Genomic DNA, 26,146 nt, shown 5'->3' with positions numbered 1-26,146 from the left:
CCAACTTGGGCAGGCCCCGCAGACCGGCCCACCTAGCTCCCCCAGCCCAGAGGCTCCAACGGTGCAGGTAACAAACGGCACCCAGCAAATCCAACCCAAAAGTTGCCCAAGTGGGTGACACCCCAAGCACAAACATGCACGTCCTGTCTCCTCTCAAGAAAGACATGTTTTTAACATTTTTTAAAATTTCAGTGCAATGTATAAACACACCTCTCATTTTTACAGAAAGCATGATGCGTTCATCACACGTGAGACCCAACCTCGCTTTGCTCAGACGGCACCCCCTCCCTGCCCCTATCCCCTCCCGTGCCCGCTCCGTGCTGTTCCCTGGGAGCTCACCCCACTGCAGGCCGTGACCTTGGAGGGCCCCTTCGGGGACCACCCCCGCCCCCATCACAGCACCGACCCCACCGGCCGTGACTGTATCCGGCTGGCGGTCCCGCGCACTGCACCCCTGCTACAACAGAGCCGGGCCTGCGCCTGACGCGCACAGACGCGAAGTGAAGGTGCACAAATGGAAGCGGGTGGTGGCGTCCCTCTCGAGCGTGGACACTCCAAACTCCCCTCCTGGTGTCCATGTCTGCATTTGCCTCGTCCTCAGGGGCTCCTTTTGTTTTGGCATCCGTCACGCTCCGAGGCGGAGGTAAATCCCGCAGGGCCAGGGCCAGGGCCTCACGGGCGACCCTCCCAGCTGGGAGAGGTGGGTGCTGGTCTGCTCCAGAGACCCGCTTTGCAGGGGCTGACACCTGACCTGTCTGCGCCCCACCCCGCCGTCCCCGCTTGATGGCGTCTCACCTCTGCCCCGGCTTCCCTCCCAGCCCAGGGGGCGCCCGCGGCCTACGGGGCCCGACGCTCCCGATCCCGATCCGGATTGGCTGCTGCCCCGCCCCCTTCGCCCTGCCAGAGCAACTGTTGCTAAAGGGGCGTGGCTCGACCTGGGAGTCAGGGAGCGTCCCGCGGCCTCATGAATATTTGAGTATTCAAATGACGCTCCGGCCCCGTTGCCATGGCGCCCAGGGCCCGCAACCCCGCCCCCGGAAGAAAGACCGACCCCGAGTCGCAGCGAGCCCCCGGCGGCGGAGGGCGCCCAGGGCGGTGGCACACAGACCAACCCCTCAGGTGAGAGCCAAACACGCCTTTGGGCCCCGGGGCCGCAGGCCTCGCTGTCTCCCCCGTGCCTCGGGGCAGACAGGCCGAGGAGCAGGCCCCAGGATGAAGCAGCAAAGCCAGTGGGGAACTCAGTGGTACCCCAGGTGTCAAATCTGGTCTTCCAGGGGCCCTGCGCAAAACCAGTAGCCGGGCTCCCACTCACCGGGATAGGAGGGGCTTGGGACCCCTTCCCCGCCTCTGGGGAAGATTGGGAGGCAGGGACCCAGACTCTGCTCTGGGAGTTTCCGTGGTGGAGACCCACAGGGGACCAGGCCCTGCCCTCAGAGCTCCTCCCGCTGTGGTGAAGGCCTGGAGAGCGGAGGGGACCCAGAGAGCTGATGAGCCAGACCAGGGACTGGCATTAGCCTGGGCTGTGGGGACAGACAGCCCCATGGGTTTCCAACCTGGGAGGCTTGTAGGGCTTGCAGAGTGGCAGGGCAGGGGCTGGGAGTAGAGAGCCATGAACAGCACAGACAGGTTCCAGCCAGTGCACGAATGTGAGGGGACAGTGTTTACAGGCCCTGCTCCTTGGACCCTGAGACCTTTGGGCTGGACGGGACCGATGCTCTGGGCCCCGTCAGGGGTAGGACCTCTGCTCACCTGCTGTCAGGCACAGAAGGAAGGAGCAGTGGGCTTGGCCCTTAAGGCTGCCAAGGGCATCCTGGGGCTGCAGCCTGACCAGCCCACGCACTCCCGTCTCCACAAGGCTGGCAGGCCTGGGAGTGGGGTGGCCGGCACATTGCCAGGAGGCACAGTGGTGGGGTCCTCCTGCCAGGCTTACGGCTTTTCACCAGCTAGAGAAAGGCAGGCAGCAGAGGGAACTTTTGGAAAGAAATCCTGGCTGGAAACCCCATGGCCTTAGCCTCCCTGGATCCGGGGTGTTTGTGTCACTTTCCAGGTGAGGTCACTGAGGCGCACAGAGCCAGGGCTCGGCAACCCTCCCAAGGCCTCTGTCAGAGCCCAGCTGGCCACCCTCCCTGCCCTAAGCATGGCGGAGAGGATGCGTCTTGAACGTCCACAGAGGCTGATAGATAAGAACAGTGGCTGGTGACTAGCGCAGAGCCCTGTACGTTGTGGACGCAGCGGGCAAGCATCCTGCCCGCACAGAGCCCGCGTTGTCTTGGGGTAAGGTGCTCACTCGACAGGATGCGTTGTAAAACGCAGAGGACCATAGAACGAGTCAGACTTATAAGGAGAGTAAATCCAGGAAGGAGAGAAGGGAATACAGGGGCAGGGGTCAGCGAGGCCTCAACTCAGTTGGAGGGAGGTGGCCAGAACATCCCGGGCAGACTTCTGGCTCTGCCCCAGAGACGATTCCCAGGTCCGGGGCTTGGCGGGTATCTGCATCTTTCAGGACCAGTGCCAGGCGAACCTCGTGCAGGTGGCTCAGGGACACACTGAACAACACCTGTGGGGCCTGGGGCTGGGGGTCCTCAGGAGGGACAGCATGCCAGGGAGCCCAGCCCATGAGGGACAGTCCACGGTGGCAGACCCGGAACCCCTTTTGGAAAGAGGATGCAGCCAGCCACCACTTGACTTCTTCTTCAGCCGCTCCAGGTCCCTCATCAGGATGACTGAAAGCACCTGAGGGCCAGTCCCCACACTGGCAGCCCCATGCATCTCGGCACCTGCTCACTTCTGAGCCCTGTGACCTCAGTCCCGCCTGTCTCAGATCCCCTGGGCACAGTGACCTGGCCAGGAGGCCAACCCACCTCTCTCCTGCAGGTGCCACTTGGGGACACATACCGCCCCCTTGCCTGAATGTTTGACCCGTGGTGGAAAAAGGCAGCTGCCTCAGGTGAGGGGGCTCAGCGGGCACGGGGGGCGGGGAACGCCTGAGAGCCTAGTCCTGGGCCCCCATGCTTGGAGACCATCCGGGGAGACGCACAGCACAGGGCTTGAGGCAATGGCTTGCTGCTGGTCACAGCTGACAGAGCAACCATGACCTGGGGCCAATGGCACCCCCCCCCCGGGGCCCACATCTCATAGCCTACGTAGGACCTCAGATAGGGGAGTCTAGAGCCAGTACCCCTCTTGTGGGCCCTGGAGGATGACCTTCCTAGACCCAAGTGGGGTGTGAGCTAAGGCTGAGCAGGGGACTGGGGGGGGGGGGGTGTGCAACGAGGCCCCCAGGCAGGGGGAAACTAAATGAGTGACAGCCCCCCAGAGCCGGACAGGGGGAGCCCCACAGGGGCTGGCTGTGCAGGGGTTTAAGCCAGGCTACAGATCTGAGGGAGAGCAAAGGCTTGGCATCGTTACCTTCTGCCCATCCCCAGCAGGTTGGATGTGAATGGACCAGGCCTGGGACAAAGCCCACCGGCCTTGGCCGAGCACAGCCGATATCCTGGTGCGGGAGCTGAGCTGGCAAGGCCCGCACAACCCCTGCCCGAAGAGCAAGGACCCGGGCAGCCATGGCGAGCAGTTGGTAGAGGAGTACCTGTCACCTGCCCGACTGGTGAGTGCCAAGGGCTTGGGGGCTCAGGCCGCAGGGCTCCGCGTGGGGCAGCATCCCAGGGCTGGTGTCCGGCCTGCCCTCGGTCCCCAGCCCTCTAGGCTTGCCTGGCTGACAGACGTCCTCAGCCCTGCTATGTGACACAGGTGCTTGGTGACACAGATGTGCCCCCGCCATTCAGGACCCCAAAGGGAATGAGCCGGGCAGGAATCCCACAGGTATTTGCCTGGTACCCGCTGTGTGCTGGGCTCCAGGGACCCCTCTGTGAACCGCTCCATGAACCTGAGGAGCCCCTCATTCAAGCGGCTGTCATCCCGGCAGGAGACAGGGTGGGGAGCCATCAAAGTGCCCGGCACACAGCAGGTGCGAACCACCGGGGATAGATAGATAAAACACAACCTCAGTAGGGGAGCCCTGGCGTCCGGGCCCAGCTGGTTAAGTGGGGGCCACTCCGGGGTCCCACCGACTGCGTCTGGGGCAGCTGCTGAAGGCTTTCTCCCACATCTGGGGCTGTCAGCCCCGCCCCTGTCCTGAGGCCCACCAGGACGCGGAGAGCCCCCACGGCTCCCGATTCCTGCCCAGCGACCCTTCTGGGCAGCTCTGCACGTCACCCACTGCTGGCCATGCCGAGGGGGCAGACCCCGCCAGCTGCAGGCACCGCCACACCCACCCTTGCACGGGGTAAGAGGGTGAGAGGCTCATGGAGAGGGGTCCCTTGGAGACCCTGCCGTGACATACTCACCGACGTGCGGCAGAAGGAAACCTGGCCGCCCCAGGCCCCCACCTGCCTCCCCGGCCAACTCAGAGATCGGCGCGGGTGGGACTCGCCTGCCAGGCCCCTGTCCCCACGCTCCGCACGGGCTCCTCTGTGCGTGCAGCCCTCCAGCCACCCTGCGAGCCCAAGATTTCCCAGTGCCTTGGTCCAGCACGGAGCACATCGGGACGGCCCCCCGCCAGCTCCTCAACAGCCCCCCCTGACAGGGCCCCAGGGGACAGAGACGGATTCACAGCTGCAGGCCACCTCCGTGCTGGCCTGCTCTGGGGTCCTGTGTCCCTTGGTGCCAGTGAGGTCTGGGTTCAGACACAGCGGGCGGACGTGTTGGAGGGGGACAGTGTGCACAGAGCTCGGGGTGGTGCTCCTGTCTCAGGCACCCCTAGGGCCACGGGGAGCCCGGGCTGCCCTGACACGACGGCCTGGCTCTCAGAGGGGACTCGGGCACCAGTCGACCTGGGCACAGGGCTGGAGCGTCCTCTGCTGGACAGAGCAGCTGGCTGGGAGCAGAGCAGGGGCAGGGAGGGCCAAGGAGGGCAGTGACCCTCACCTCCCCCACGAGGACCTAGCCTCAGCACCCACCGAGCACCACACACCAGGAGTTAGGCCAGGCCGACTGAGCGAGCCCGCCGTGAGCACCCTCAGGGCCTGGAAGTGAGCTCATGCCAGAAGCCGAGGAGACAGGACACAGGCTCTGGGCCAGGCGGCTGCAGTCCGGGTGCAGGAACCCCTCCCCACCGGCCCCCCGCCCCAGCATCCGCGGAGCCACAGACACTCCCGGTGCTCAACGGAGTGTCTGTGTTTCATTTCCCTTCGTTTGTGTTCCTTCTCGGCTGACAGTGCCCAACAGGGAGGATGTTTGCAGGAGGAGGTATGGCCGCCGTGCCTTCCTCGGATGGCCGGCGGGACACTCCCCAGAGGGCCCCGTCACACAGAAGGCTTTGTACAGCCTGGGATCCCCGCAACCTCAGGCCCGGGCGGGGTGCGAACGTGCCACGAAGCTGTCTCCTCAGACCCACGTGGACGCCCACCTCAGACTGCTCCCGGGTGAATCTCGCTGACGCTCAGGCGCCCACCAGCCGTCCCCAACCCCTTGGCAGGGGGATCGCTGTGTCCCGTGTGTCGTCTCTGGCCACATAACGCTGACCGTGAGCCTCCCAGACTCTGGCTCCAAAGACGGGTGTCCGTCCTGAGGCTGCCCTGCTCCCAGTCGCCCCGCGGGCTCCCGCTGGGATCCAGGCTCGAGGGGCCACACGGGACCACCCTGCTCAGGGCCGACGCCGGGGTGAGCAGCGGGCGAACCCCAGGTGCAAACTCGTGGGCTCCCTCCGCCAAGCCCAGCGTGGACGAGGCCACCTGCTCTGGGGTCTGTGTTGTCGCCCGCCAGGGAATGGGCACACCGTTCTAATTCAGGGGAGGAGTGACCGGCGTGAGTGGCAGCCTACCCACCCCCACATCCAGACCCTGCACACTCCCGGAGTCCCCACGCGCCCCGTCTCAGGCGAGTCCAGTGTCCGGGGAGGAAACTATACCGCACACATCCGAAGAAGGGCCTGTCCGTGAGACCCAGGCGAGCGTGAGGACCAGCGTGGCCCCCCAGCCAGCCTGCAGAGGGGGACACAACAGGCTACCTCGCCAGCCTCTCCCAGTTGAAAGGGGGGGGGCCCTGGTCTGGTGGCACTGACCCCCACCCAACAAATGTCTGGGTGCCCTGTGCTGGGAACACGCATTGATTGGAGATCGTTCTGTCCCTGGTGTGGCTTCTGTCCATCCTGGGGCCCCCTTCTCCGCCTGGCTCCCGGCTGGGGAAAGGGCCGCTGTTGCGGACGACCTCCGTGACCCCCAGTCCGGGCCGCGGCGGCCTGGTCATCAGAGGCCCACAGCCCGTGTGCTTCGCCGTACGAATGAGTCCGGCCGACGCCAGGACCAAAAGCCACACTTGCGATCGTGTCCGGACACGGTCCTCTCTGCGGACTCTGTCACTGCGAGCCGGGGCCTCTCCTGAGAGCCCGGGGCCTCTGCGGGTGCGGTGGGTGCCGGGCAGGCTGGCTTCGTCCCTGAGACTGGCTCACTGGGTCGTCCTACCTGCAAGCCCTTCTCAGCTTTCTCTCTTGCGGATTGGAATCGAGAGGCCATTTTATTTTTCAGACCCACGGGCTCCAAACCTCCGGGGCTCTGTCCCCTCCCTCTGGACAGCCCCCTGTCAAGGGCACTAAGGGGGCTCAGCTCACTCCGCCCGCAGCGTGCTGGGACCTCTCCACTCAACGCGACAAGCTCCTCGTGCACGTTTTCTGCCATCCAGGCTACCGCAGGAGACTGTCTCGCATGGCACAGGCGTCTGCCTTTTCAGACCCCCAACCCGGTCCCAAATCAGTCACGTTGTTTAGTCGCGTTGTCGTGCGGACCGTGGGAACCGTGCCTAGCTCCCGCGTTCTGTATGAATCCGCTATGGCCGCCACGCTCCGTGACAAACAACACCCAGCCGCCGTGGGTGGGTCCAGGCATGCTGGTCCGCGGGTCCGGGGGGCTGTGGTTCAGCCACGCTCAGCAGACTGGGCGCCGAGCTCCGACACACTGGGTCTGTTCCCTGGGTCTCATTTGGACAGTGGCACCCTCAGGGCAGGCCCTTGTCTGCAAAGAGCCCCGCCAGCCAAAGCCATCCCTGGCCAAGGTCAACACAGATGAGGCACGGGCATTTCTGCCCCCTGTTCCAGCCCCAGAGCCGAAGGCAGAGACTGGGGAGGAGTGACCGCGGTCCAGTCCCCAGGGCTGACTCTTCATTGATTTTTGCAGCGCGCCCTGGCCCAGGTAGATGACCTTCGACTGGTGGGCATGCTGGAGATGTGCGTCAGCACCCGTGAGAGCAGCCTGGGGAACTTCGGTGAGAGCCCCTCCCTGTCCACACCCCACCGCTGGCAAGGTCAGACTTCATGAGGGTCCGTTCGCTGGAGGGCTCCCTGCCAGCCTTCGGTCTTTGGACCGCCGCACCCCACGGGCCTGCCCTGCATCCCTCTTTCAGGGATCGGGGACTGTCTTGCAGGGTCAATGCCCCGTTCTTGGAAGGAGTCTAGCTCAGAACGCTTTCCCTGGGGGTTTTAGGGTGCGCAAGGACACGGGCTCGGGGGTTCCTGTGCTCTGGAACAGAGCCGCCAGTTGGTGCGGGTTATGGTGTGGGGTGCCTGTGGCTGGATCTGGGATGTGGCTCGGGGATAGGACCCAAGCCGTGGCGGCCCCGCCACACCAATGGGGCGCCCCTCCTCCGAGTGGACTCCTGGAGTCCTGGGGCCTCTTGGCCTTCCGGACGGGCCGTCTGCTCAGGTGTCCCCCGCCCCGTGTGAAGCACACAGCCGCGAGGTTGCCTCCAGGACTCAGAGCGGCCATCGATCAGGGGCCAAGGAGCACGGATGTCTCCGGAGGGTGCAGAGAGGTGAGTGAGGGGTAAGGCTTAGTCTCTGACCTCTCCCTCCTCTGGCCCCCAGGGGTGCACCTGCCCAACCTCAGCCAGCTGAAGCTGAACGGTAGCTGCCTGGGCTCCGTGAGGTGAGTACCTGCCCTGGGATCCCGGCGGAGGGGGGGGTCCCCACCGACAGCCTCCTGGCGTCCTGCTGCCTCTGTGTCCGGGCCCTAATGCCAGCCCTCCAGCCTCACTCTGGGACGTGTGGCACGTGTCACCCACCCCCAGTTTGCTGGAGGCACCTGCTGAGAGTGACACACACCACTCAGAGCCTGTAGTCAGCTTCAGGCTGGTCACACCAGGTCTCCAAGGACCCACCACGGGGTGCCCGGAAGATGCTCCCCATCTTTGGCAAAGAGTCCCCAACAAGCAAGGGGTCTCCGGTGGGTGTCCCAATACCACCCAAGCCTTCAGGGTTTCAGGCGTCCCTGCGGCGGGGCACGTAAAACGTAATGGCGCGTGAGTCATCAACTGAAGAGACAAAATTCAAAAAACCAAAGACAGATTAACGTTCTTTGTTTACGTCATTGGCCGGAAAGAGCAAAGCTGAAGCAACATCAGACTGTTTTTGGTGTCGGAGCAAACTGGGTTTTACGTAGCCAGGGCCGGCCAGCGTGAGGCAGGGGGTCCGGTCAGAATTCTGGAAAATGATCCAGACGTTTTAAATGGGCTCTCAGCACCCAGTCATGTCTAGGGGAGTCCAGAAAGGTATTTATGAAGCAACCTCCTTCGAATGCTTTCTTGATTTTCCTTATTTATACTGTTATTTATCAAATAAAGGTCAGGTGCAGCCCCAAGGGCCAGAGCAGAGAACGGGCCTCAGGGGGCACAGAGGGCACCGTGTCTGCTGTGAGGGTCTAGAAAGTGGGATTTCAGGAACGTGCCTCGAGCGTGTGGCTAAGCAGTGTTCTGACAGAGAAAGCAACAAAGACAAAAAATCCTGTTTACTTCCTTGTGGAGGCTTCAGATTAGCTCAGCGAGTAATGAAGTGTATAAAACTCATAAACGAAAGGATGAAAACTACAGAGGAGTGGAACGTATTATAAAATTAAGAAATAGGATACATCATTTGTAGCAAAACAAAATAATTCAATTCCAAGAAAACAAAAAAAAAACCCAATTCCAAGAAAAATGATTCGATCATAAATTGCAAGAAAACACGTTCTGTCCCTTGATAACAACAGCGACAAGCGTAGCAAGTCTTTTAAGTTTTGTCTTCCTGAATCCTGAAACTGGGCCACACGAGGTTTGCAAATCTCCACGGGCTGAAAGTGGACAACAGTTTGTAAAAGGAAGCTATCTAATTAAGCGTGGCAATCCAGTAAATTCATTTGCGGCTTAGCTGATAACAGCCATACTAAGGGCATTAAAATCTCAGGCCGGGGTGGGGCGCCCAGGCTCAGTCAGAGGAGCGTGCGACCCTTGGTCTGGAGTCGTGAGTTCGAGCCCCACGTTGGGCGTAGAGATTACTTAAAAAAATAAAATCTCGGGCAGTATCTTAAGGGCTGGAAAATGATTTTGACGTAACGTCTGTCCGTTCGTCGGCGGCTGAGAGAGAATTCAGCAGCTGAAATGTCGCGGGCGTGAAGGCGGATGTTCTTGATCACACGGGCTGAGCGTGGCTTAGACTCTGCGAGGCTCCTCAGCCCGCCTGCCCCCGCTGACCTCGCCTGTGGCGGCCTTCGCTTCCACCGAAACCCTTCGTTTTGACCCGGTCCGTCAATTCTGGCTGGTGATTTGGGTCTCACCCAGGAAGTTCGTCCACGTCCCTGGAGTCGCCGGATTATTCTGCCTCTCCTTTCGTTCACTCTTACGGTCTCTACCTGCGAGGTCGCCTTCAATGGCGGCATGAGATCGGGACCCAGTTTAATTCCTGCCGTACGATGAGCCCCTTTTCCCGACATCGTCTCTCCAGCAACCCACCGCCTCCCTACAGACCACTCTGCCACTTATCGGGCCCTCGCGCAGATGTGGACGTGGGAGCTCTCGGCGGCGTCTGTCCGTCTGTCCTGCACCAGTGCCACGCTGCCTGTACTCCTAGGGCTGTGTGTTCATGTGTCCGTGTCCGACGGCCTCCTCGTCGCCTTCCTTTTCCCAAAACGACCGGGCTGCTCCCGAACGCTTCTCGTATTTGACGTTCACGATCTGTTTGTCGGGCGTTGCCCGCACGACTCTTTCCGAATTCTCCTTGCAGCGAAGAAAGATTCACCTGCTACTTCGGGTTTATTTGTTACCCATACACGTTCACGGAGATGAATAGCTCCCCACCCGTGTGCTCTTTTACGTTTTTAACGGAGTCTTTAAGCTTCCCCTAGGTAGGAAGTTTGTTATCGGATAGAAAGCCTTCCGCCGCAGGTCACGGGACGCTGTATCCCCCAGCGCGCACCCGGGCCGAGCCCCGTTCCAGGCCGCGGACGAGGCCGGCACGCACGAGGCCCGAGCAGCAGAGATGTAGTCTTTCCCGGTTAGGCAGAGCAGAAGTCAAGGCGAAGGTGGACGGCCCTGGCTCCTTCTGGCGCTGCGAGGGAGGAGCCGTTTCGTTCCGCTCCGCCTGGGGGGGGGGGGGGGGGGGGCGGGGGCAGCTTGCTGCCTTCTTCGGCGCCCCTTGGCTCGTCGGCGCCTCCGCCCCGTCTCTGCCCCCACGTTCACACGGCATCCTCCCTGTGTCCCCACCTGCGTCCCACGTCCCCTTTTCATAAGGACACCAGACGATATTAGCGCCCACCCCGCGCCGCGGGGAGCTCGTCTTAATAATTACACGTGCTACAACGCCTTCTCCAAACAGGGTCGCCTCCTGAGGTGCTGGCAGGTAGGACTTTGACTTACGTGTTGCTGGGAGGGGGGACACCCTTCATCCTGTAACGGGCAACGTGCCCTCCTGCGTCTGACAGTAAGAACAAGCAGGTTCCCAGCGTCCGTCCTGCGTTTCTCTGTGCAGAACCGCGTCCTGTCACACTCCCCGGCACCAGCCGCCAGGAACAGAATGTGATCGTGAACCGAGGCGGCGTGAGCTCAGCCAGGAGCCACCCCTCCCGTCCCCACTGCTGCTTGGGACAGGGCAGGACATCGGCCTCCCTGAGACCAGAACTAAAGGCCCACATGTTTACGGGATTTTTGCAATCACGCGTGGGGCTCCGTTTCTCTTGTATTTTCTGGTTGGTTACTATAAGCGTAGAGAACTACGCTGATGTAGCGTAGATTTCTTTTCCATCAGTACAGCACTACCGACTCTCATTCGTGGGTCTTGTCTCTGGCAACCTCGTGTCTTGATTTTCGACGGAGCAAAACTGCCAAGCTCTCCTAGAACCCCAGTAATTTGTTAGTTCAGTCGGGGTTTCTGTCTTGAAGATAGAAAGACCGGCAACTTTCCCTTCTAGCCCACACGCTTCTTCGTCTCACCCCGTAGCCTCGGCGGGCCCGCCGCCCGGCACGACGTGAAATACGAGCAAAGACGGCGGCGGGCACGCTTGGTTTCTGTCTGTCTGAACGGGCACGTGTCTCAGTTTCTCTGCGTCTGTCCACACGATCACGAAACGATACTCCTGGACCCCATCGGTGGTGGTGATCCTTCCCTGTGCGCCTGCGGTAGGACTACTGGGTCACGCTGAGTTAACATCGCTGTGACTTTGAATTCTATTTGCTCGGCAGTCTTCCTGTCCGTGCTCACGAGGGCCAGCCCTTCACCTGCCCTGTACTTCCCTGGTTCTGGGATCAGGGGTTGACGCCTACGTTGCCTCCCCCTCTAACTGTCCTTTTCGACGGCTCTATTTTTTAAACTTCTTGTGTACAAAACTGTTGTGGAAGATCGACATTGTCGACTCCTTGGTGGCTAATTACAACTTACTTTTAAAACCGGTAGGGGCGTCCGGGTGGCTCTGTCGGTTGAGTTGAGTGTGCAACTCTTGCTTTTGACTCCGGTCACGATCCCAGGGTCGTGGGATCCAGCCCGTCGGGATCCTGACAGCACAGAGCCTGCTTGGGTTTCTCTCTCTCTCTCTCTCTCTCTCTCTCTCTCTCTCTCTCTCTCCCTCTCTCCCCCTCCCTCCCTCTCTTCCCCTCCCCTGCTCTCTTTCTCTCTTCCTCTCTCAAAACAAATAAATAAACATTTTTAAAATAATTCACGAAAACCAGTCCAGGTCTGAGGACTGTGAGGGTTGGGGGATGACCATCACCACTTAATTTCTTTAACCGAGTTTCGCACTTCCTTGCGTGCCCGCTTTGTCTAGGTTTTCAAAAATGTTGGTCTGTATTTTGTTTACAGTGTCTTCTGTTTGTTTGCCACGGCTGCGCTGGCTGTAATTCTTCCTCCTTTGAAATGCCGTGTATTTGTTGGCATCGTCTCCTCACCTTCGCTTTGCGGGAGGTTGTCCGTTAACTTTTTGCGGAGTCGGCTCTCGGCTCTGTTGGCTTTCTGTACGGTCTGGTTGTTACTCGTCTCGCCCGGATCTTTATTGTGTCTTCACTTCTTGTTCTGTTTGAAATGTGCTGTTGTCCTCTTTCCAGCTCCTTGCGCGAAATGCGAAGCTCTGTTGTGGCGACCCTTCTAGTTCTCTGAGAAACACACTTGAAGGTGCAGCTCTGTCTTCCTGGACGGCGTCAGGCATGGTTCCGCAAATTCCGCGTGCTTTGCTCTTTGTCATTGCTTCCAAATATTCGGTAATCTTCCTATTGAATCTGAGATGAGGCAAAATCTGCTAGGTGTTCCCCCGGACCCACTCTTCTGTAACAGCGGAACTCCCCGCTTTCAGCTGGGCACGTAGCCACCTAGCCCACCCCGCAGCCCACTCTGGCCGTGCCCCTCGGGTCTGAGCCACAGGTCACAAGCAGACTCTGAAAAGAAATGGAATGGGACAATAATGCCATCTCAGAAATGAAGACACACTCCAAAGAGATCCTGCAGGAAACCCAGCACAACGTGCCGCGTGGAGAACAGGAACGGTCAAAACGACCACACCTGCCCGTAAACGGCGTCTGGGCGAAGCACAGGGGTGGAGGGCGGGCGGAGGGTCTGCTGGGCACGTGACTGTAATCGCTTCAGAAGGAAACCGAAATAATGGAACAGAACAAATAGTTAAAGGTTAAAGAAAACTTGTGAGGGGCGCCTGGGTGGCTCAGTCGGTTGAGCGTCCGGCTTCAGCTCAGGTCATGATCTCACGGTGCGTGGGTTCGAGCCCCGCGTCAGGCTCTGTGCCAACAGCCTGGAGCCTGCTTCGGATTCTGTGTCTCCCTCTCCCTCTCATTCTCTGTCTCTCTCTCTCAAAAATAAATACAAGTAAAAAAAAATTGTTTTAAAAAAAGAAGACTTGTGAGACACAAAAGAGGACTTTCAACCACACGTTGAAGGGAAGAATCGAAGGTGGCCAGCTAACACTGGAACGCACCCTAACGAAGTTACTGGACGTGAAGATGAAATCTGGAGGCGGCCGAGGAAAGGCATCACCTCCTCCTTGAAGGTGAATCATGTGGTTTCCCTGGGACCTCTCTACAGAAATACTCAAGGCCAGGAGGTGGGGTGATGCCCACATGCCCAGTGGAAAGAGAGCAGGAACGGGAATTCCACGCCCAGCCAATGCTTCGGAATAAGTTACAGATCAAGGAAAATAGTTTGATCGGCCCCTCTCGAAGAAGTCACTAGACACAGACCTCAGCCAATTAAGAGATGATGGGAAGATACACTGGCTGCAGCGGACTGGGGGTGAACGCGGAGACCCCGTAACGGGAGTGAAGTTCACGAAGGTGCCGTGGAGGTTGGGGGGACGGCAGCCAGGTGAGGCTGTGGGTCAGACATCACCATGGTGGGGGGAGGGGGCGTGTGCACTGGAAGGTCTGAGGAAGTCACCAAGCCGTGCAGAAAAGCCATCGGATGTCACAGGGCTGGGAGGAGGACACAGGAACAGGAACAGCTAAGCAGGGAGAAGGGCAGACGCCAAGTCCCGAGGCGAGAAAACGCAGGGGTGCGATTTCAGGAGCACAGGAGTCACGCTGCAGCGACTGGTCCCCACCCTCACCCCAGGCCCCGGCAGGGAAGCCCCCCCACGTCACGGTCCCGGCAATGCAGCTCTCCTAAGCAGCATTTCAGGCCCTCGCCCCCAATTCGAATGCCCAAGAAGCTATTAATGGTACAACTAGAAATATTAGGGTGCCTGCGACACGACACAGAAAAGTCCCAGGGGAGACTAGGCAATAGAGGGAGGAGAGTAAAACCCCCAAACTTCAGCAGATACTGCGAGAGACACGGAAGATGTGGCTTCTTGGCATCTTCAAAACGAGAATAGCATACTACGAAAAAAGAGCAGAGGACAATGAGGGGCACTTAAGAGTCAGACATGGCGGCCAACATAAAAACATCAGTAGCAATGTTGGAAAATGGGCAAATCTCCCAGAAAGCAGAAGACAAGGCAGAGAGATGGAAACAGGGGAGAGAAGATAAGAAGACGAGGGTCATCCTCAGACAACCGAGGAAGGACTGGTAGAGCTCCAGATGTGAGAACGGGGAACACGGAGAGAGAAATTCAAAAGAAATGCCATCAAGAACCTCCCCGAACCCGATGAAAGGATACGCCCTGTCAGGGGGCACCCAGGAATGAAGGGCCCCTGCAGGGAGCAGTGGGCCCAGAGAGCGCCAGCGTTGTTCTAAGATGAGGCAGCACCGGCCTGCCCATCTGCAGGGGAGTGGCGGCAGAGGGAGGGCGATGGGCCAAGACAAGGCTTGGGCAGGGGACGGCCCGGGGCAGGGGTGGGGGAGGTCTTGGAGGCACAACTGGCTGGCAGAGGGGGTGTAACTTGGGGCAGCCAGCCACAAGCACGGCCCAGAAAGGGAGTGGGGCTGATCCCACTGGGGCAGGGCCGCCTTGCCCAACCCCCCCTCCCCACTGCAGCAGATGGTGGGTGGGTGCGGCTCAGCCAAATAACCCCGCCCAAAGGTGCCTCCCCTCTGCCAGACCCAGCCTTCCGGGGCGGGGGGGGGGGGGGGGGGGCAGGAGGAGGTGGCTTCTGCCGGTGCCCAGACCCGGGAGGCTGCAGCAAGGAGGGAAGGCAGGGAGGCAGGGGGTTCCGGGGCCCTTTCCTCAGCCTGGAGGCTGCCACGCACCAGCCACAGGTCATGGGCAGCCCTGCACCTGGAGAGAGCCAGATGCGGGTGGTGGATGGGCTCGCGGCGTAGCACAGGGCCTTCGTGGACGCACACGTGGCCCTCCAGCCCAGGACGGCGCTGACCAGGCGACCCTGCCCTCCACAGAGACCTGGGCACCTCGCTGGGCCGCTTGCGGGTGCTGTGGCTGGCCCGCTGCGGCCTGACCGACCTGGATGGCATTGGCTGCTTCCCGGCCCTGAAGGTGGGTCTGTGGTGCCCCGGGCTGGGGAGAGGGTGCCGGCCAAGCCCTGGCTGAGGCCCCCTGCTGTCCCAGGAGCTCTACGTCTCCTACAACAACATCTCAGACCTGAGCCCGCTGTGCCTGCTGGAGCAGCTGGAGGTCCTGGACCTGGAGGGTAACAGCGTGGAGGTCCTGGAGCAGGTGCGTTACCTGCAGCTGTGCCCGAGGCTGGCCACGCTCACCCTGGAGGGCAACCTGGTGTGCCTGCGGCCAGGGCCCAGCCCCTCCAACGAGGTGCGTCTGGTGGGCGCCCGGGGAAGCACGTGCGCGGGATGGGGAGACGCTCTTGGCCCTCCCACGGCCCCAGGGGCCTCTCCGCCCACCCGGAAGCTGGTCATGTCCAGGCAGGGTGGCGGGATCGTCCCCAGGCGCGTCCCCCAGGCACAGTCCACCTGCACCCTGTGACTTGTTCACCGGGAACTCATTCTCTGGTATCGCTGGAGACCTTCTAGGCCGGGACCAGACCCCACGGGGCCACGTGCACACAGGCCCCCAGCCCACGCACAGACCCCCGTGAGGCCCATGCACACACCACATGGAACCACGCGTGTCCGGTTCGGTCTGCACATGGAATCACACACGCACACTCACACACAGCCCCGTGCACGCCCAGTCCAGAGCCCCCCTCATCTCCTGCAGGCCTGTGCACACCCCACACAGCTGCCCACACCCCCGCACTGCCCGTGCCCAGAGCGCACTCTTCCTGCCCTGCTAGCCTCCACGGGGTGGTGGTGCCCAGCTAGGCCACAGCTCTGGGCTCAGGGGAGCTCCACAGGCCAGAGGACACCACTGGACCTTGGCTGTGAGCCTAGAGGGTGAGTTCACGTGATGGGGGGAGCCCAGGGTCCCCGCAGTCCCTGGTGGCCAAGAGTGACCCAGGCCGGCACCCACAGGAAGGTCTGGAGGAATCAGCCACGGGAGGGGCCCCGCTAGACCCAGGCCTGCCACGCCCTCCACCCTGCAGGTGCCCCCCGGCTACAACTATCGGGCAGAGGTGAGGAAGCTCGTCCCACAGCTGCGGGTCCTGGATGAGGTGCCAGCCACACACACGGCCGTGCCGGCCCCCCGGGAGCTGCGCCAGGACTGGCTCATGGTGAAGGAGGCCATCAAGGAGGGCAGTGTCTACGAAGGCCTGTTCCCAGGGCTGGGTATGGCGGCCACTCCCCTGCCCTCTGGCAAGGGCTGCCCTACCCCGCCTGGAGACCTTACCGGCTGGAGCCCCAGAAGACGCCCCCCCCCCCCCGCTGCCCCCAGGAAGAGAGCTCTGCACCCCCCAGCACCCCCCTAGGCCTTTCAGAGATGAGCAGCCATATTTCACATCCCTTCTCAGCCTTGACCTTCTGTCCCCAGAGCCCCGCATACCTGCGTCCAGGCCAGGATAACCTCCCTGTGAGCAGAGCAGCGCCTGGTGGCGTGTGGGCCTGCAGACACACAGACACGTGTTAGGGGGCGGGGGTCCCTGGCCTGTGGACAGTGTCACGGGCTGGCTGGCTGGCGTGTGCTTCCGTGACCTCTGATTCTGACCCTCGGGTAGATCATCCCCACGGAGCCCCCATCCGGACACTCGGCTCCCAGCTCTCCTTGCCTGAGACCCAGCCACGGGCCCCCAGGCCACGGCCCCTCTCCCTACTGGTCACTGGGGGTCCCCTGCCGGGAGGCCTGCTTCCCAAGGACCCAGCTCCACAGGACGACACCAGTAACCTCACCCACGGTAACTACCCACCTCTGCACAAAGCTGACCCCGCAGCCCCTCAGCCCCAGAACAGACCCAGCCACCCCTCTTCTTCAGGTGGTAGCCGAGTCCTCTGCGGAAACCCTACCAAAGGCCTACGGGAGCGTCGACACCAGTGCCAGGTGTGGCTTGTCACCCCCAAGTGGGTCACAACTGCAGTGCTACCACAGGGGACCCGTGTGCTGGCCTGGCAATGCCCTGGCCTACAGTCACTGCTGGCCAGAAGTCCCAGCCTCCCCAACACCCTGCACAGCCAGATGAGTCCTGCCTTCAGGGTGCCCCCCACCTAGCCCCCTCGAAGGCTGTGCCCCCAAACCAGCCCCTTCTCTCCTCAGGCCTGGACACCTCCGGAGCAGCTGGCCCCACAGGAGGACCTGGCTGCCAGTGCCTCCACCCCAGGGCCTGACCCTGCAGACAGCAGTGACCTCCTGGCCTTGGCTAGGCTCCAGGCCCGGAGGGAGCTGCACCTTCGGTGGGTGCCCCTCCCGGCCCCCAGCCCTACCACTGCATGTCCTGGTTTGGTGGGAGGTCATGGCAGGGGAGGGGCCTCTGCCTAGGTACCCCGGATGGCTGGGGCAGCTGGCCGTGGGAGCCTGAGGCTGGGGGACCACCCCAGAGCACATTCGTTTGGGAATGGCCCTAAGGGCAGGGCTGCACCCCCTCCCCCCTCTGGTCCCCTCCCCAGTAGGTACCTGGAGTCCCAGCAGGAAGGTGCCACAGCCCCCCGGGGCCCACGGGGGGCGCCCGAAGAACAAGAGGACGAATCTAAGCCCAGGACTCCCTCTGGCCCCCAGTGTCTGGTCCCAGGTACTGAGAGTGACCCCACTCACTGCCCCAGACCAGCATTCATCGGCTTGGGTCCCCTTCCTCAGCTGGACCCTGAGAGGGGCTGTAACGGGGAGGGCCTCTCCTGATGGTGAGGACTTACAGTCAAGGGTTCCAATCCCAAGTCCTCCTCCCCTGAGCGCTCGGGATAATAATGCCCCAAGGGCTGGACAAAAGGGGGTAGGAGCAGGGGCTCTGGACTGAGAGGGTAGGGTGGCAATGAGGGGCCAGGACAGGCCCACTGGGCAGGGAGCAGGGCACAGGCCAAAGGAGGGGAGAGGCCGCCAAATGGGCCAGGGGACTGAGGCGGGGAGGGTGCTGCCCTTACCCTGCACACAGGGCCTGTGCTGGGCCCAGGACGCGAGTGTCCTGCATGGAACAAACGTGGGGGGCTGTAGAGACCCTCACGCAGCAGGGCCCAGGGAGGCTTCCTGGAGGGAGGGTCTGAACTGACGCGTAGAACTGAGGGGGCAAGCCTGGGAAGGGGGCATTGTAAGCAGGGGCAGCAAGTACATAGGCCATAGGCGCTTTTTTTTTCATTTGATTTTTTATTTTTTAAAATTTACATCCAAATTAGTTAGCATATAGGGCACCGATTCCTTAGTGCCCCTCCCCCATTTAGCCCATCCCCCCTCCCACAACCCCTCCAGTAACCCTCTGTTCTCCATATTTAAGAGTCTCTTCTGTTTGGTCCCCCTCCCTGTTTTTATATTATTTGTGTTTCCCTTCATAGGCCATAGGCTTAAAGGTTGGCTGAATGACCCTCCTGTGGGTTGGGGGTCAAAAGGGCCAGGATGGAAGAGGGACAGGACAGACAAAGCCTGTGCCCTTCCCTGCGTGGGCTTGTGCCTGGGCTGTTGGGGCGGGGGGGGGGGGGGGGGAGACAGAGGACAGGCAGAGCAGCCAGCGGGAGTGGTAACAGACAGTGGGGACCCAGGGACAGAAGGGTGCCAGGGCCTCCCACTCCAGGCCAGGTCCAGGGAAGCACTCACTGGTCACGGCCACACCTCCCAGTCTGCCCTGAGGGGGGTGCCAGGGCCTCACTCTATAGCGGAGTGTTAGGAACTGGCCCAGGGCCACTCTTGGTGCTGCGACTCAGTGACCCAAAGCCAGAGCTCAGACTTTGTGGCCTCTGCATGCCCAGAAGTGGGTGTGGCCCCAGCAAAGTCACAAGGCCGCAGAGCCACAGCCTCCCAGGGGAGCACAGGAAGTGGAGGGGAGGGGTGCCGCTGTGAGGGGGTGAAGGGCTGGGGGAGGGGTCCCAGGGGACACTGCCACCTTGCTGTGGTGGCCCTCGCCCCATCTACTGATCCCTGTGGGGACCCTTGTCTGACAAGCTCTCTTTCCTTGTTTTCCAGAGTCTTCTAGGACCTCAGGCTGTAACCTGATCCCCTCTCCCCCTAAGTTCCCCTTGCCATCTGATTCCAGCAACACCTTCTGGGGGTCCACAGACCTGCAGTTCAGGAGGCGTAGGCTCAGAGCCCTAGGCAGCTTGAGGCCTGGCCTGGGTCAGGGGCTAGCTGCGGTGACAGCTCTAAGAGGCCTGGAGGTGGCCTCGGGGCCGAACCCTCGAGCCCAAGGATGTCCCAGCCCAAAGCCAGCCCCGGATCCAGCAGCCAGACCTCCCCGGCCTCCGGTGCGTGCAGCACCTGAACCCTATCACCCCAGCCCAATCCCACCCCTAGTGTAACCCCCCACCCACTGCCAAGCTGGCCTGGACTGCGGGCCAAGGAGCCCCAGTGTGGTCGTGGGAGCCCCATGTGAACTCTGGCCTCATGGAACCCAGAGCATCTTGGAGAGTGTGTTGGGGGGCGGGAAATAGGCTTGAATAAGAGGGACCCTTCTTGGTGGAAGGGAGTGGGGGGGTTGGAACTGCCAGGGGTGGGCACAAGGAAGAGCCCAGAATAGGAGAGCCCAGTTCCCCACCGCTGGCCCCGCTGCCCGCTCCTTCCATGGGGCCCGGCCTTCCCAGGAGGAGTGGTCAGAGCGACGAACCCGGAGGACACAGGCCGGGCCCAGGCTGAGGTGGCCGGAGTGCAGCCAGGCCCCCCTCGCCCCCCGACCCTGGGGGATTTGTGCGGGTCCTCGCCCACGCAGGGACAGGGCAGCCAGTGCCCTTCCCTTGGGATAGGGCACCCCAAAACCAAGCGAATCCGCTTTAAGGACTCTCGGGTGTACATGAATGCGGTTTACTTCGTAGGCGACGTTGGTTCAATAAATTGTGCAGCTGGCACTGCTGGTCTCCCACGACTTTCTCCCAGCGCGGCCCATCGGCCTTGGGCGCCCACGCCCGCGCTGCCCTCCACCTTCTACACCCGAGCGCCCGGGTCCGCGGTGACCGGCGGGCAGGGGAGGAAGCGGAAGCCGTATCTGCTCTCGGCCGTGCTCTGCACTGACAGCGCTACCATCGGGCAGCCCCGGTCCACGCTTCTCCGGCATACCTGGGGGGGCGGAGCCTGAGCGGCGCGGGGGCGCGGCCTGGAGGGGCGGAGCCCGAGCGGCGCAGGGGAGGGGAGGGGAGGGGCGGGGAGGGGAGGGGAGGGGAGGGGCGGGGCCGGGAGGGGGACCCCGCGGGAGCTCCGGTATCCCGCCACAGCCCGCACGCGCGCGCGCGCGCTCACCCGGACCCTGTGCTCCTTGCTAGCCCCGCAGTGCTCCAGGCACAGCCCGGCCTCTGCGAGGGACAGCGACGGGATGGGGTCGGCCGGACTCCCACTCCCCGCCGGTCCGCCCGCCCTCCGCGTCCCCGTGCGCTCACCGGGCAAGGCGGGCAGGAGCTCGGGCTTGCGGGTCTCGGCGGCCTCGGGCCTCGCCGGCACCTCCCGCGGGCGGAAGAGCTTGCTGGTGCTCAGCCGCGGCAAGAGGCCCCGCGTCCTGGTGGGGCAGGAGGGTCGTGAGGTCCGGAGCCCGCCCGCGGGAAGGGCAGTCCTGGAGGGGAAGGGGCCTGGGAGGCGGGAGCCAGGGGCTGGTCCTGCAGGGCACGCCGCGTGGGAGCGCTCTTGAATTACTGGGGGGGCGGGGGGGCGGCGAGGACGGGACCTGGGGAGGTGGGTGGTGGTCCTGCACGGGAACCCGTCTGGAGAGCGGCCTCAGAGGGGATTGGACCTGAGGCAAGGGAATGGTCCCTTAGCAGGGAGTCTGGGGGGACGGTTTTTGCGGGGGTGGGTCCTGGGAGGCAGAGGAGACCCAGGGACCCGCGGTGCCCACCCGGGCCTCCGGCGTCTGGCTCCGGCCTCCCGCACCCTGCCCGCGCGCGAGTGTCGAGGCCCGCGACTCTGCTCCCCGGGGTCGGCCCCAAGCCCGTCCTCTGAGAGCGGGAAGCGGTCTACGGAGAGGTCGGTGTTGTCAGCGAAGATCCTCGAGACCGGGGTCACGCAGTGGGGGGCCCGGTGCTCGCTCAGGACCTGCGGGCCGGCCGGGAGGGGCACAGCGGTCACCCCCAGCCCGCGGGGCTCTCCGCCCACCCCATCCCGGTCTGAGACGCACCCTGACCTCGCCCTTGGGGTTCAGGAGGAGAGTCACGCATCCCCGGCCGGAATGGAAGTGGACAGGCTCTTGGCCCAAGGACGACGGCGGCTGCTTCTTGGTGCTGCTGGGGCCCTCGCCCCAAACCTGCTGGACAGCACGGGGCGGCGGGTGAGGGGCGGTGGGGGCCGGAGCAGAGGCCACGAGGGCTCGCGGGGAGCGGGGCGCACCGTAAGGTGGTGCCCTGGAGCCAGCAGCGTGCCCGGCGGGAAGCGGTACATGCACACCGGGAAGCCGTACAGGAGCTGCCGCAGCGTGAGGCCGCCCAGGTCGGCGGTCTCCTCCAGCGACTGGTTGAGGATGCGCACGAACTTCTCCTTGCGGCTCACGGCCACGATCTTCAGGCTGGAGTTAATGGGGCTGGGCGGGTGAGCAGGGAGGGTAGAGGCACCGCAGAGAGGCTTGGGCACCCCTCCACCGCGGTCCTGCTAGGAGACCCACCCCTGCTGGGATCCCCCACCCCCACCCCGTGTCACCCCCCTCCCCTCCCACGGAGGCGGCGCCTGGGATGCCGGTGATCTGAGTCTGCACAGGACTCCCCTGTCAGGACCGTCTTACCAAGTGGGTCCCAGGGGGGGATTCCAGGGATCCAGGGAGAGACCTGTCAGAAAGAGGACCTCCATATGGAGCATCCTCTGGGGACATTGAAAGTGAGGCCAGACTAACCTGCAGTACCCTGAGGCCGCATGTGGGAGAGGAACAGCTCCAGGGGTCAGATCCACAGCAGGAGGGATGGCCCTGGGGGCTGAGGGAAGAGGAGGGACAGCTCAAAGTGCTGGGGAGGGGTGGGAGGGAGCGAGCCAGAGTGCAGAGGAGGTAGCTCTCACCCAAGGCCACCCACACCCCTGGGGATGAGGCAGGAGAGGCCCCCAGCGGCCTTGCGCTGAGCTGTTGGGGAGACCAAGCTGCTGGAGACGGCTGTTTAGGGTTTGGGGCGGAGATCCCAGCCTCACGGGTGGGGGGAGGGAGGAGCCACCAGGGAGACCCGCCGTACCCCACCTTCAGGCAGTGCCTGCATTTCCCTGCCGAAGCTCCTCCCGTGTGGTTTTGTCAACTCAGAACTGCGGCCTGCAGCGCAGGGTGGCTGTCCCGTCACCTTCTGCACGCGATGAGGCTCAGCCAGCCAGCCACTGCCGGGGTCAGAGTCCCTGCCCCCGGAGCTGCTGGTGCCCACAGAGGGCAGGGAACGCCACTCGACGCTCTTGAGATGCTGTTCCACACACTCTCTATGCAGCTCCGAGCCCCACTGGCCAGGCACTGGGGCCGGTGGGGATGGCAAGGCCCAGGGGTGCCTGTGGGCCACGGTCTGCTGACCTGCTTGCTGCCTGCTGGCTCTGGCTTCTGAACTCCAGCCCTGCCCCCATCTGACCTCCCCAAGGTGGGCGGGGCACCCCGAGTTGTGGTTCCAGCCCCTGGGACCCAGCCTGGGAGAAAGGCCATAGCTGGACTGTGATGGCTCAGGAGCCCTTTCCCCTCAAGTTTCACCTCCTCCTGTAGATCAGAGAATTGACCTTGGGAGGTGTCAGTGGCTCGTCCAGGGACACTAAGGGGAGATCTTGGACTCTGGTGCACACATGCCAAGGCACGCCCTCTCCTCCCTTCACCCCCGCAGGAGTCCCTGGCCGGCACAGTTACTTTTGATCTGAGTTGGACTTGATGTTGGCGAGCAGGTTGGGATACCGATGGGCAATGCTGTTCCAGTCTACGTCCTCCAGCCGGAAACCCTGGCCAGGAAGCAACAGGAACATGGCTCTCCCCTCCCACGGGCCCACCGAGCCACGAAAGCACACGGGGGCCTTGCTTACCTCTCCAGTAGAGGGGACCTGATCATTCTCAGAGAGGTCACTGGAGTCCATCAGCGTTTCTGCAGTTACCACCTTCAGAAGGGGAGCGGAGGCCAGTGGGCGGGAGCCGGGGAATGAGCCTCTCCCCTTGGACCCTCACCAGCACCCCAGGCACACATTTGCTGTGCATCAGGTGGGCGGAACCAGGGGGTTCCTCCCTGCCTTAGACCACGGTCCTGGGGGTCAGGCTTCTCAGGCAGGCCAGGGCCCCCCAGCGGAAGCACCAGCCTGGAAGGGACACCCTGGCTCTCCAAGGGAAGTCCAAGGAGGGCTGGGGAGGGGGACGCGGGAGGCGGGAGGGTGGGCCGAATGGGGCTTACCTCCACACTGCCGGTGGAAGATCGCAGCACGCGACCCACCCAGGAGGAGCGGGCCAGCTGCAGGAGGCAGGACCTCTGGAACGCCTGCAGCTCAGTCTCCAGCTGGGACTTCTCCTGCTCCGGGAGGGTGCGTGGGTGGGGCAGGGCCCTCTCCCCACCCCCGGAGCCAGCCCCTACCTGGCCCCTGATCCTCACCCCAGCCTGGGTCCCCTGACCAACTCCTGATCCCACCTGCCCCTCACCAGTTGGGCCTGTTCCTTCTGCCCTTTCAACTCCAGAGTCAGCTTCTGGACCTGGTTCTGCAGGAGCTTCTCCTGCCTGTGTGAGCAACTGGGGGAGGGGCCATCTCAGCAGCCCCCACCTCAAGGTCAGTAGCCAAGGAAGGGAGGAGGAGGGGCTCCTCTTCACTGACAGTGGAGGCCTAAGGGCACAGAGTCCCACCGGGCCAGGCCAGGTCGGGTTCTGAGAGGTGTGGGTCATAGGTCGAGTCTAGGTTCAGCGGCCATCGACATGTTTCGAGTCAGGGTCTGGGCAGGTTTACAGCACATTCACTCTTTCAGGGTTAGGTCGGGGGGTCAGAGTCAGGTAAGGATAAGGGCTAGAGGCAAAAGTCAGGGTAATTATCAGGTGGGAGTGTTGGTCAGCCCCAGCGGTTGGGGATGAGGGCAGACAAAAGCCATTTCAGGCCAGGACAGAGGCTGGGTTGGGCCGAAGGACTGGCACTTTGCTGCTCACCTCTCGGGTGGCAGTCCAGCCACCTCGTACAGGATGTGGCAGTGCCGGGCATTCTGGCGGTTCCGGATGGTCCACCGCAAAGCCTGGATCTCCAGTTCCCGCTGACCCCACAGCAGCCGCAGGGTGCGGGGGTCCAAGGACTCAGGGGCCAACCTGCAATGCCAGCACCCTTGCTACTTGATCAGGCCCTGCCCTCCAGCTGACCACCCCTCCCTCGCTTCCTTACCGCAGGTTGATGGGGAAGACCACGGGCGTGGAGCTGGGCTTGGTGTCCTTCAGGCATGCAGGAGCCACTGGGTCTTTGGGTGGGCCAGCTGGAGGCTCTGGGTGGTCACTGACCGGCTCTTGGTCCGCCAGGGATAAGGCAGCCTGTCTCTCAGCTTTTTCAGCCTCTTGGCAAGGCTCAGGGGCCATTCTCGATGTTCCTGGGGGAGCTGAGATGGGTAGTGTGGCTGTCATCCTTGTGTCCCATGGGTAGGTACCGCGTGGGGCTCTTCTTTCATGGCCACAAGTGTGTGCCTGTGTCTGACAGCCCTAGACAGCATCACTCCAAAAATGCCCTTGTGTGTGTGCGCACGTGCGTGTGCATGCGCACGTGCACGCCCCCAGGACACCAGATTGCCGGCCACATGTGTGTCTATGTCTGTGTGTTTCTGACCAGGACAAGGCAGCAGATAACTGTCCCCCACCCCCTTCCCCAAGCAACATGTCACCAGGATGTTTGCACATTTCCTGTTGTCTCTCTGTCACCCTTGCCCTCTACGACCTGAGGTCCTGCCCTCAGCCTAAGGCAAAGGTCCCCAGAGGTGTTAATCCTTTGCCCGTGATGCCCCCAGACCCAGGGCCTTACCCCCAACACTCACCTGAGGCCTGAAACCCAAGCAGGCCTAGGGAAAGAAAGGCTTTACAGTGCTGCCATGGATACCAGCACCAAAAGGGGAGGGGCTGTTTGTTACCAGCAGCTTCCAGGGAGACCCCAGACCAGGACCCTGAGTGAGTCCTGGACCCACCTCCAGATCCTGCCTGAAGGAGAAGTGGTAAGAGGCTGGGTTGTCGGCCAGTGAACCTCAGGAGGCCCAGGGAACCACAGAGCCACCAGCCAGCCTGCTGTGGCCACACAGTCCACCACCCCCAGCCTGACTGCCTGACTGTGGCACTTGGTGGGTATCGGGGGCATTGCTGCCCTGTATGTGGGGGCTTACTGAACTCTAACTGGCAGTGAGGCCCTCCTGAGTGTTTCCCACAGCTTCTTTGTCCTCAGAGGCTGATGCCCACCTACCTGGCCCCCAAGCAAGAAGCCCCCCCCCCCCGCCCCTGTCCATCTCTACCACCTGGGTCACCTCAGGGAGCCCCGGGGACCCTCTCATAACCACGATAACTGTTCCCTCTGCCCCACACCAAAAATGAAGCACCAGATCTGACACACAAACTGATGCTCTCCAGCCTTCACCCCCGACCCCTTTCTAACTTTTTCTTTCTTTCTTTCCTTTTCTTTCTTTCTTTCTTTCTTTCTTTCTTTCTTTCTCTCTCTCTCTCTTTCTTTCTTTCTTTCTGACTCTCAACTTCGCGTTTTTGTAGACTTCCTGTGTTGCGGAACATACAGGCTGGCAGGAGGACCCCCGTGGCAGAAAACAGGGCTCTGAATGCCTGGTCCACAGACAGCATTGAGGCTGTGAGGCACCCTGGCTGCCGAGCTGGCTTGGGTCCTACCAGGCTGGAGTGTGCCCGCGGGCGTCCACAACTCGAGAGGGCACCGAGCTCCACTGGGGGCAGGCAGGGGTGGGGGAAAAGAGCCCAGGGTCTATGTCTTGCTTTGTCCCCAGCAACCTGAAGGCGGCCTTCTCCCCTCACCAGGATTGCCAACCTGGCTGCAGTGGCCCGCCAGCTCCACCTCCCTCCCGCGGGGGCTCACGGTTCCCCGACCCCTGTGCGCCCCGACGACGCGCCCTAAGGGAGCAAGGTCGG

General features: G+C 62.4%; 2 protein-coding genes across 22 annotated transcripts; one reads left to right on the top strand and one right to left on the bottom strand.

The window, feature by feature from the left end:
- LRRC56 (leucine rich repeat containing 56) lies at window positions 1–19,978 on the top strand. 10 transcript variants are annotated; one of them, XM_047823584.1, is made up of 15 exons: window positions 1–67; window positions 226–1,119; window positions 2,048–2,274; window positions 2,875–2,947; window positions 3,426–3,604; window positions 7,167–7,254; window positions 7,853–7,913; window positions 15,065–15,161; window positions 15,234–15,434; window positions 16,165–16,348; window positions 16,735–16,911; window positions 16,990–17,054; window positions 17,268–17,404; window positions 17,618–17,739; window positions 19,116–19,978. In XM_047823584.1, exons 5-15 carry the CDS (start codon window positions 3,440–3,442, stop codon window positions 19,445–19,447), a joined length of 1,629 nt encoding a protein of 542 aa, XP_047679540.1. In that variant the 5' UTR covers window positions 1–67; window positions 226–1,119; window positions 2,048–2,274; window positions 2,875–2,947; window positions 3,426–3,439; the 3' UTR covers window positions 19,448–19,978. The 10 variants fall into 10 exon arrangements, with proteins under 10 accessions (XP_047679540.1, XP_047679537.1, XP_047679538.1 ...); XM_047823581.1 differs by having other exon boundaries at window positions 2,698–2,947; XM_047823582.1 differs by lacking the exon at window positions 2,048–2,274.
- LMNTD2 (lamin tail domain containing 2) lies at window positions 19,956–25,480 on the bottom strand. 12 transcript variants are annotated; one of them, XM_047823577.1, is made up of 13 exons: window positions 24,408–25,480; window positions 24,182–24,334; window positions 23,689–23,776; window positions 23,447–23,560; window positions 23,088–23,159; window positions 22,918–23,006; window positions 22,282–22,574; window positions 21,949–22,027; window positions 21,453–21,642; window positions 21,244–21,369; window positions 20,965–21,161; window positions 20,379–20,631; window positions 19,956–20,198 (listed from the first exon to the last, which is right to left on the bottom strand). In XM_047823577.1, exons 1-13 carry the CDS (start codon window positions 24,638–24,640, stop codon window positions 20,067–20,069), a joined length of 2,019 nt encoding a protein of 672 aa, XP_047679533.1. In that variant the 5' UTR covers window positions 24,641–25,480; the 3' UTR covers window positions 19,956–20,066. The 12 variants fall into 12 exon arrangements, with proteins under 12 accessions (XP_047679533.1, XP_047679529.1, XP_047679525.1 ...); XM_047823573.1 differs by having other exon boundaries at window positions 22,282–22,706; window positions 22,918–23,159; XM_047823569.1 differs by having other exon boundaries at window positions 19,956–20,631; window positions 22,282–22,706.
- Window positions 25,481–26,146: the final 666 nt, after the last annotated feature.

This window comes from Prionailurus viverrinus, chromosome D1 (assembly GCF_022837055.1).
Source record: "Prionailurus viverrinus isolate Anna chromosome D1, UM_Priviv_1.0, whole genome shotgun sequence".
NCBI lineage: Eukaryota > Metazoa > Chordata > Mammalia > Carnivora > Felidae > Prionailurus > Prionailurus viverrinus.
The sequence above is the reverse complement of the archived record's forward strand: the minus strand, read 5'-3'. Positions and strand labels throughout refer to the sequence as shown.

What these genes read in the sequence shown, in the direction of transcription:
- LMNTD2 (XM_047823565.1), bottom strand. Translation starts at nt 24,640, where the DNA reads ATGACAGCCACACTACCCATCTCAGCTCCCCCAGGAACATCGAGAATG. An exon ending in CTTCCACCGGCAGTGTGGAG is followed by an intron (nt 23,160 to 23,446) that starts GTAAGCCCCATT and finishes CCCCTTCTGAAG; the next exon opens with GTGGTAACTGCAGAAACGCT. An exon ending in CTCCAGGGCACCACCTTACG is followed by an intron (nt 21,370 to 21,452) that starts GTGCGCCCCGCT and finishes GCTGTCCAGCAG; the next exon opens with GTTTGGGGCGAGGGCCCCAG.
- LRRC56 (XM_047823582.1), top strand. Translation starts at nt 3,440, where the DNA reads ATGGACCAGGCCTGGGACAAAGCCCACCGGCCTTGGCCGAGCACAGCC. An exon ending in GAGCAGCCTGGGGAACTTCG is followed by an intron (nt 7,255 to 7,852) that starts GTGAGAGCCCCT and finishes TCTGGCCCCCAG; the next exon opens with GGGTGCACCTGCCCAACCTC. An exon ending in GGCCCAGCCCCTCCAACGAG is followed by an intron (nt 15,435 to 16,164) that starts GTGCGTCTGGTG and finishes TCCACCCTGCAG; the next exon opens with GTGCCCCCCGGCTACAACTA.